This window comes from Phytophthora infestans, genomic scaffold (genome assembly GCF_000142945.1).
Source record: "Phytophthora infestans T30-4 supercont1.470 genomic scaffold, whole genome shotgun sequence".
Lineage (NCBI taxonomy): Eukaryota > Oomycota > Peronosporomycetes > Peronosporales > Peronosporaceae > Phytophthora > Phytophthora infestans.
In genome coordinates this window covers 29181-39287 of record NW_003303294.1, presented here as the reverse complement: position 1 = coordinate 39287, position 10107 = coordinate 29181, and the positions used below count along the sequence as shown (strand labels likewise).

Genomic DNA, 10107 nt, shown 5'->3' with positions numbered 1-10107 from the left:
ATACGAGCTACCAGCTAATTCATTATCTTAATATGTTGGTGTTATGTTGTCCTACTACGGTAGGTTTCAAATAAATGCTGTGTTGTCTACAGACGCCATTCATTGTCCAGACGGCTCGACGATAGGCTACTTAGTTTAGGACTCGCTAAACCTTCCAGAAGTCGCTAAGTTTTATGTGCTCAGGCTGCATTCGTAGTCGAATGTTCCTCTCCATTTACTTCGTACAAATGTGTACTGCGTGTATTTATCTCAACGCACTTCAACTGAAAGACCCTACCATAGTTTATCGTTTCATCGACTGGCTGATCAAACCTGCCCCTCTCAGCGGAAGCGCACCGGGCTCGCAAAATGCCAAACTGCATTTAAACCATCACATAGAGTTAGCACAAATACCCGAGTTAGTGCTGTCACGAACGATTTACCTGGATCTTCAGTTAATGCTTTCGACGTATCCCATAGCTCCGCCAACGAAATCTTGTGACCACGTAGCCCCGTCAGCACTTTTTCCTGGGGAAAATTGCGGTCGTTAAAAGAAGGAAATGGGTCCTTAATAGGTTCTTGAATGTCTTCCTCGGACTGCTGCGCAATTTTGATAATCTTGTCTCTGAACGCACGCTCAGCTTCGTCACTGCCCCGGTCTGCCGGTAGTATTGGTCTCGATCTACTGTCAGAATCACTACAGTACGACGCTCGATCGGCAGATAAGTCACTGATCTCAACCACAGCCCTGTGATTCGGTGGCGGCACGTCTTCATCTCCATCTAGCTCTGCCAGAACAGCACCCCAGTATTCAAAAGCATCGTCCGCCCCCAACTCACTTCCTGTTTCGTCGTCTGACTCGTCTTCAGTATCGACTTGGTTGCATTCAAATCGTTCGTCTTGGCGTCGAGGGCGCTCTGTTGGGTTGATCAGCTTTTTAATACGCTGGGATTTCAAGATGCTATCAAGCTGATCCGACTCACGAACCTTCTTCCGAACAGCGGCGATCTTTCGAGCCTTCTCCACCGACATTTTGTTTCGTTTTGCTGTGTGAATCAGCGCTAACTCACTGAAGTAGCGCTCGCATGTTGCTGTGTTGACCACAATAGACAGCACTTGCATCGCAAGTATCGACAACTTGCTAAAAGGCATGTCATCGCGCATGAAATCCCAGAACGAACTGACGGTACTGAACCCTCCCTGTGGTGGAAGTGCTAGCTTTCCTTTCAGCCACTTGTAAATATCCTCTCCTAAGTTGCCGGGGTCCGCGCGCGTGAATCGCCGATAATAGTAAACGCCGATGCGGCACAGGGAGCCTATCGTTGTCAGCGGGGTCTTGTTTAACAGCTTTTGAGCGGCATTGGTGTGTAAAGGATGTAAAAATAGAGCGAGCAACATGAGCGGCTGCTCACACTGCTTCCATCGTTGCTCCACTTGCTTGATAAGGTTGCGCGTGCCAAACGGACGCACCGAAAATCCTTTGAATATATCCATGTAGCACACAACAACATCCGCGAGCGAGTTCTCGTCGCGCTGCAACTTCAAAGAGGCAAATGCAAGCGGACGCACCACCTCTTCAGCGTCTTTAAGCCGTTCCCAAAATGATCCTCTGCTAAAAACGCGTGCAGCATCAGGAAAATCATCGCCAGCTCGAAACTTAAACTCTAGTAGCTCAAGCGCACTTTGAACGCGCAACAACGATGCAAAACATCCATGCATGCTGTTCCAACGGGTTTCACATAATTGTTTTAGATTCAGGAAATATCCATAAGTATCCACCATGCACGTCCTTGCTTCGACTAACCACTTTGCGGAAGACGCATTCAGAGCATTGACCGCGTCTGATGCTTGCTTGGTGACCTCAGAAAAATCTGACTTCAGAACTGCCTTGACTAAATTGTTTAGATCATGAGCAAAACAGATCTGAAATGAGATATGCGGCCACCGTAGACTTAAAATTCGTCGTGCCCGCGCGCATTGTCCGGCATTATCGGTAACAACGCCACCAATTGTCCAACCATCACTCTGCATCTTTTCCATCACACCTTCCATTTGTTCCGCAATTGCGATAGCGTCATGCCTGGGTCCCGTAGGAAGCAAAGCGTATGTCATACCACACCCAAAAAGAACCAATTGGCAACCAAGCAAGTGAGCGCGAGAAATGTTTTGCCAAACATCACTTAAGAAATTCACGCGCGCACCTTCATTAGCACATTGTACATTACGAAGTGCCGTGCTATCTTGGCTCTCGCAGTCGAAAGCGTACGCGTCTAGAATGGGTCCACCAAGCTTCTTGCGGGTTGGTAGTGGGAAGATGTCAGCGATCATCTTGCTTACGTGACGCAGAAAACGCACAGTAGATAAGCGCTCAATAAAACTGTCAGGAAGCCGATTATCAGCTTGAAACTCAACTAGTAATCTCATGAAGATCTCTCCCTCCGCGTCATGCGATGGTCCTGAAAAAAACTGGTCGATACGCTTCTGTCTTTTCTCACTTCGTGTCGAGGACGCATCGTCGTGAACAGACGAACTGCTATTACGTTGAAAGGCTGTTGAGCTGGAAGAACGGCTAGCAGCTTCCACAGAGTTGCGTGTTTGAATATAGGCTTGATAGAATTTGAGATGGCTTCTATAGTTTTCCGGTCTCCCTCGAATTCTCTTCGGCTCAGGGACAGGAGGCTCGTGCGGTGTTGCGCGGTGACTACCCTCAGCTGGCTGCCGCGAAGCACGATACGCATTGTTGCAGTGGTTGCAAATGTGGTATGTCCGGTTGTTACCGGCGTCTTCATGCAAGTCTGTGAACTCGTCGCGCTCTTGGCACGATGGGTGGCCCATGCTTCGGTACGGTGAAGTGTTCGATGTGCGATAGCTAAATACACTTGTCGAGCGTGCGTATTTCAGAAATAGAGACTTGCTGTATGTGGTATCAGTATTACTTTGACGGTGGAGACCGGATCACTCCGTCCAGTGAATCACCACCAACCGCCAGGTGCACTGGTTTTACACTGGTGTTTTCTACACCAAAACCATGGTTTATCTAGGATTTTTATAAAACCATTAAATCCAAAAACCAAAAACCAGCCAACACTGGTGCACGGGAGCAGATAGTGCAATGACCGTGCAGCCGCGCGCCTTCTTGCACGCTGACAGTGGATAGTGCTTGAAGAAGTAAAACATAATGCTTACAAAGCCCCTACAAAAAGCGGTGGTTAGCGTGCCCGATTTGATGTACATAGGACAGGTTTTGCGTAGCTAAATGTAAATATCGAATTGTCAACACTACTCGCTTTGGTGTTTGTATCGTGTTTCGTTCTCGGCAGAAATGTTTACATCACGTCCAATCGCGAGGGCGAGAGACGGTCTGATCGTGCAACAGATCCCGCAGGTCGGCAATATTGCCCAATCAGGGCCCGAGTTTCGTGTCCGCTTTTGGCCATATTTGTAATTTAGGCATAGTTAAGTCAAGTCAGAAAGATAGGCGCGGTCGGTAAGGTGGGACGAAACCGCATTCAAAAGGCCGAGTGTAGCCATGCTAAAAGGTAGGCAAAAGCAGCAAGAAAGGAAACGGACGGACTTATTGACAGACGGACAGGCTACTCGGTAAGGGGGCGGGAAATTATCCAGTAAAATGTAGTACATGTTTTGATTGACGATAAAATAACATATTTATCACTACTTGTAGTAATACAAGTGTTTTTTTGCGTCGATATACTACGTGGGTTGACAATAAAAAAATATTGTCATTTAATAGGTGCATTTTTGCGTCGATAAACTACGTACGGTATTATTGTGCATTTCAATCTTTTGTCCTTTTCACTTAGCCAGATGCTAGATTTATATTAAATAAAGGTCGTTTTATTAAATCGAGGTCTTTAAAAAGTACAAATCGATCTTGCTAGACTGGCTGATAAATCGAGCCACAGCAGTCAAATCGACCGCTCGGCATTGATCAACCACCAAATCAACATCGATATTCTGTAAATCGACCTTTTTTGCCATTTTGAAATGGTAATTCGATCACAGATAAAACAAATCGATGCCTGCCTCTTCCCATCTCATTTTTACGCGTGGTTTTATGCTCCGACCGTGCTCGAGCTAGGCTATAAAACGGATGGACATTCCATCGGCAAAGCACAGTAATAGTAGTGCTGTACGTGTCGAGCTAATTTCTTACTCATTCACCTCGTCACGGAGAAAATGGTAGAAACACACGACTTAATCCGTTCAACACAACAGCTCCGGGAAGATTAGAACACAATAGCACAGAAACAAACCACACAGAGCGGCCTTTTTAATTGCACAGCTCGTGTTCCCCGGGCACATCATCCTTCGGAGACAAGACCTAAAGTGACACTAAAGTAGTAAACTGAAGTTATCATGAAGTTGCAATCAGAAAAGTAGCAGAAGTAATACTTGGGGTGCTCATGATGGTGGCACTTTACAAACTGATGAGGTATCACTGGATAACGAAACACTCAACAATGATGACAGCACAGTAGGTGGCGATGCTCCCGACGGCAATATCAGCGTACCCGATGTAGACTGGAACTGGTTTGACACAGAATTTGCTGAGTTCGTCAATGATGATGGGGCTGAAGTTGTCAAATTGTCGGTGCAGCAACTTGACGAAATCGTGGGGCTGTCGCGAAATGAAACTGTACAGCAGTCTTGTGATGAAGCAGAGGAAGTTTCTGTTGAAGTTTCTGTGGACGATACGGTGGTCGATTCTGTGGAACATGCCGTGGAATATACTGTGGATTGTCCCATCTGCTACAAGTCAGATAGCCAGACAGAATAATGGGTGTATAGCAACTGTCGCCAGTCGTACCACCGTAGCTGTGTTGGACAGTTTTTTGAGCATGATAAAAGATGTCCCATCTCTCGCACGCATATCGATATGGAAGTGGAAGATGATGAAGTGATTATCGTGCGTCATATCCCTGCTCGGCCGACGTGTTTTATTAGCGGGCATAATGACCACAACGGGGACATTATACAGGAGGGCCCTCAGTGCCCGCACCAATTCGGCATTCAGTGTTTACGTGTATTCAACATGGTGAACCTCAGCGAGAATCGTGCAGCACACTTCAAGTGCCCAGCATGCATGCAACCGTTTCCAGTCGACAGTATATACTTCGGTGATGACTACCTGAGTGACAACTCAAACGATTCAGCTGACGAAGAATACCAACCTAGTGCCAGTGTTTCAGCAGCGTCATCAGAATAGGCAATATGCACGGCAAGGCATTACTACATAAAGCATATGGCGTGCTTGAGGGGTAGACGAAGCGCATCAAGCCACCCATTCGCTGAGCGTTGATGGATACGCTGACGGGGTGGGATGGCATCTCTGGTTTTTGCATCATGAGCAGACGATAGCCCTCGTTCCGCGGACGGGCCACGTGAGAGACACTCACGTGTTTAAGATCGCCCAGGTATTCGCCTAAGCTCTCGTCCGCTCCAACGAACGCCTGAGCCACAACGGCCAATTGCTGGTAGCAACGCTCCTCGCCAAGGCAACCTTTGTAGCCTCCACCAAGCCATTTCCACAATTGCCGCCGTAGGAACAACAGTTTATATTGCAATACAGATGCATGAGTGAGTTACGGCAATATCCAACTCGGCATGTATCATCGCAGTCGCACCAGCCAAAGTGCGGGGCCGTAGGAAAGACCAGACCAGTAGGGGTGTACATCACGAGGGGACGTACCAAGATCAAGATTACCTTGGATGGAGCCATGGTGTACTTCTTCGACGTGTGGGTCGGCGAGATGTCAGACCAGGACGCGATCTTCTGTATGGATTTCATGGTACCAGCGGGGATTCGCTTGGACTTGGCCGACGGGACGCTATGCTTACCCGAAGAGGTCCGCATCCAGTCGTCCGGACGACACCCGCTGTATGGCGAATACGTTCGCCCAGTCGGTTTGGACGGGCTCAAGATAATAGACGCGCGACAGAGCATCGAGATGCCATTAGTTAATCTTGGGTTTTATGCGTCTTGACTAGCCTTGAAGCAGCTATTATCGTATATCTTCAACCTCACTTTTGAGGCTGATTGCACTTTTGAGACCGACAATACTTTATTGTAGTGTATTTACAATCGCACTATTGAGGACGACCGCACCATTGAGGACTGCACACAAAGGAGCGACTGCACAGCTGATGCCGACTGCACATTTGAGGTCGAGATCGCAATTCTGAGGACGATGTTTACGCTCGCTTACGTTTTCTAATCTCTGCAAGAATTTTGTAAACTGTTAGGTCATCATGAGTGCAAAGTGCAAAGTCTGCCTCGAATTGGTCCTGGTCACCGGCGCGCTTTTCTTGACCATATTCAGCGATGATCTTCATTAGAGAAAGACGCGATCGATGTAACTTGCGTTCATGTGGGAGCATGTCAACGCCATCTCTGAACTGGTGGCATACCGCATTAGCATGCCAGTACTGGTTAACGTAGTCCCGCCACCCTTTAGCGTCAGGTAGCTCCGACACCAAGTTCGCAGAGTCGTTTGCAATATGAGCCGATTCAGGTTCCACGATGCCGCCGCCTTCGTCATTTTCCGTTCGTTGAGCCGAGCTCTGGCTCGAGCTAATAGATTTCATCATATCGCGAAGTGCCGCTAGAATTGCAGTTTTGATGTCTCCAACGATTGAAACCGAAAGGGAGGGAGCAGACTCGTTAGGCACATCAGCAGCCTCATCCGAAATAAAACTGTTGCTAGGTTGAGCGCAGCTGTAGTCGAAGTCGTGAAGGCTTGCCAGGGGCCTATTGGTAGGTATATTCGCATCAGGGGCCAATAAAATCCCCAAGTTGGTTTTCCTCGCGATCTAGAACGTCGTCTAGTAGATATCGTGTTACGGTCTCAGCCTTTTCAAGTGGCGCCCATCCTGCCCACCACTTCACCAACTTCAAAGACCAGCCGCTTTGTCCAGGAGCGAGCATAAATCTGTACTGAGCCCCGCCTCGCCTAAAGCAATGTGATGTAAACCAGATGTCATCCCCAAGGAGATTCTTGCTGATTCCAGCTGCATTGGCGACAATGTTGAGAATCTGAGTGAAGTTACTGTTCGACATCGGAGCGCCCCATTTAACGCCGACATTCCCAAATGTCCCATTAGAACTGGTGCTAGCGAGAGAGCTCTTTGGACGTTTAGCATTGCCGCGGGGAGCCTTTGTCAGTGCTGGGAACGCGTAGTCACCACTGTCCCACTTGTGGTTTAACTGCGTACATGCATATTTAAACCATCTCTCCAGGTACGTCAAAGCCTCGGTAGCTTGTTCATCTTAGAGAGGTGATGCAAATAATATGTGCGACATGCCAGTGGATCATGATCCGTTTTTCGGTCGCGTATTGTGAAACATCCAAATTCGATCTCCTTGTCGTTCTTGCGCGACTTGCGCCGAAGTCCGAGCTGAATATCCCCATTCGGCATGAGCAGCACCTCGTTTATTCGACACATCCCGTAAAAGGCAAGCGAGCACACGGCGGAAAACCACAAGCGCATCGTCTCATTAAAGTCCGAATCGGTTTCCACGAAAGTGATTACTCGCGTTAGCATCGCGAGCGACATAGATGACGCGCGCTTAGGAGTTCTTTCACGCTTTTTTGCTTTACTTGGGCCTGCGAGGATTTGCGTAATTGCTGCGGATTGGGCGGGGTTTCCGCGTGGCACAATCGATCCATCTGCTTGAGTTTCAATAACTTAGCGATCGTGCGGGTGTCCACCTGAAAGCATTTCCGGCTTCGCGTAATACCAGCTAATCGCGGCGCGTAGCTTCTCAGCAGACCACTGACTCTTGTTTGCCGTCGCGAGCTGATTTATGTACGCTGCTAGTACGGCGGGGAGCTGAACAAATCGCTGTTTCATCGGGTCTGGGTATTCTTCTGCTATGCAAAAATCGGTGAACCGACGAAGGCTGCCGGTATAGTCGACCCGCGTGCGAGACTCGAGTCGTTGGTCGGCAAACTTGGCTGCAGCGATGGCCGCACCGTACAGGCGACTAGTTTCGGGCAGGTCCATTGCAGTCGCTTGCACTCCGCGAAGGGAAAATATGAAATGAAACTTGTTATTTCTATGCGTGGCCCGTGCCTGACAAAGTATCTTCCTCAATTGTGCAGTCGTCCTCAAATGTGTGGTCGCCCGCAAAAGTGCAGTCGCGCGGAAACGTGCAGTCTTACGCAAAAATACGGTACAGTCATTCGTGAAAACGGTATATACATTTATGGATTATAGTGGTCGGTGACTTATGGGGCTTTCCCATGGCTACAATGTTTTGACCAATCAGAGTGCGTCGCACAGCCAATTTGGTCCCCTCGCACCAGTGGGAGAAGTAACTGTATTGTATGTTACTTTTGCAAACGCCTTGCAATTCAAACATTCAAGCGCTCAGCACCGGCAAGAAGAGAGGAGAGTGAGCGTTGCTCTGTGCGATCCATACAGCAACATGCCGGGTCTCCGCGGTGAGGAGTTCCCGGCGGAGGCACTCGCGGAAGGCGAAAAGATCGAGTACTACTCGAGGTGCTTTGTGACGGGCGACCCACGAGGCTTAGAGTAGCAGTGATACTAAGTGTAGACGATACTCCTGGAAATGAGCTGCCAGTATCAATCGACACTGGAGAACCGCTGCCCCTCACAATCTTCATGCGTCGCAGACGCGACGTTCTGGGGTGCGAACTAAACATAGAGCACGTCAAATGGCGCAAATTACGGGCATACCAGCTCGAGGCCGGCAAGGTAGGCCGGCCGACGATGGCAAGCGCTCTGTGCAAGGCCAGGTCGAGCGCTGTGAGTGATGCAATTAATGCTACGATGGGTCAACTACGTGGTGAGGCCGAACACACCTCCGGTGCGACCTCAGTAGCTCAATGTGTCGACCAATCACCGTCGCCAAGGGTGTCTGACTGTGTCGACGCTCCCAGAGTTGTGGAAACAGACGCAAAACGCAAAAAAAAAGACGAAAGTGAATCAAATACGTGTATCCAACGTGCTACGTGTTAAAGAAATCCTACTGGAGACAGCAAAGCCGGCGAATCGTCTGTGATCGATCTTACGTCTGAGCTTTGTCATGGAGAGGTGAACGACCAGGCTATCCGCGCAAGTACACTTGATGACTTGTTTCAGTGATTTCGCGCGCACAAAGCAACACAAAAAGACACAATGGCACACTGTGAGTCACAAAGAACCACAAATAATCACAGAGCTGTCACTTGCATGGCCGAATACGTCATGAATCATAAAGCTAAACGGCTTATACCGAGCGTCATTGATGTTGTGGGTGGCATCCACCATCATCACTTCTGGAAAAGCCTCAAAGAAGCGGCGCATCTGATGAGTCTGGAACGTGATCGTCTAAGCCAGTTTATCTTCGTCGACATAAACCGTAGCTGTGTTTCCCTTCTGAGAACAAAAATTACGTAAACAGCAATACAGTCTAAATTCCACAGTTGTAGCCCCCCGCCACGCTTCCTTGATATTGGCAACCATGTTGTGTACGTCCCTTAGGGTGACTCGCTTGCCTTTAATAAAAGCGGTGTAGTAACGGTATAGATCTCATAATAAATAGCAGGCGTACCTGTTTTCCGCCTCAAGTACTCCATGCTCATCTTTTTCTTCGCTCCAGCCGCCTGCAACTCCTCAACGAAGACGAGGACGTCAGCATCTTCAGCTCGACGCTTGGCAGGGTGATTGGCGTAGGTGAGTTGACCGAGGGGGTGATTGTGGACAGTGGATTGCTGAGTTACTTTCACCTGGAAGCCTAAATCCGCAACCCAGACCCCTGTAAGAGACAACTGCGCCTGACATTGTGTCGACTTCATAAAATAGCTCTCCTATTTCCCTTTAGATCGGCTTGGCCGTGACCATCCATGCGTGCATATCATCCGCTAGTAATACTTTTCGAAAGAGGCTGGAATAAGTGTTGTAGATGTAGCCTTTTCCACGGCGCATGAGGTCCGTGTTTCTTGCCTCGATACTCGGAGATGTCCTCTTGCGGAAGACTTGGTACGTTTCATCTTGATACTTGTTTAGATACTTTAAAAAAAATTGTCCCAGCCCGCGAAATGACGCTTCTCCATAGACCGCGCAACGAGCTTCCTGTCACCAGACGAGGAAATATGGACCTCG

General features: G+C 48.6%; 2 protein-coding genes across 2 annotated transcripts; both read right to left on the bottom strand.

Annotated features, from left to right (window-relative positions):
* Positions 1-2399: 2399 nt before the first annotated feature.
* On the bottom strand, positions 2400-6588 carry PITG_21658 (uncharacterized protein; the record flags this gene model as incomplete). Its single annotated transcript, XM_002894785.1, has 7 exons — positions 2400-2848; positions 3066-3172; positions 3863-3883; positions 4512-4730; positions 5091-5128; positions 5690-5915; positions 6197-6588. The coding sequence occupies 7 exons, from the start codon at positions 6586-6588 to the stop codon at positions 2400-2402; spliced, it is 1452 nt and encodes a 483-aa protein (XP_002894831.1).
* A 249-nt stretch (positions 6589-6837) lies between these two features.
* PITG_21657 (uncharacterized protein) lies at positions 6838-7554 on the bottom strand (the record flags this gene model as incomplete). Its single annotated transcript, XM_002894784.1, has 3 exons — positions 6838-6850; positions 6936-7229; positions 7379-7554. 3 exons carry the CDS (start codon positions 7552-7554, stop codon positions 6838-6840), a joined length of 483 nt encoding a protein of 160 aa, XP_002894830.1.
* Positions 7555-10107: the final 2553 nt, after the last annotated feature.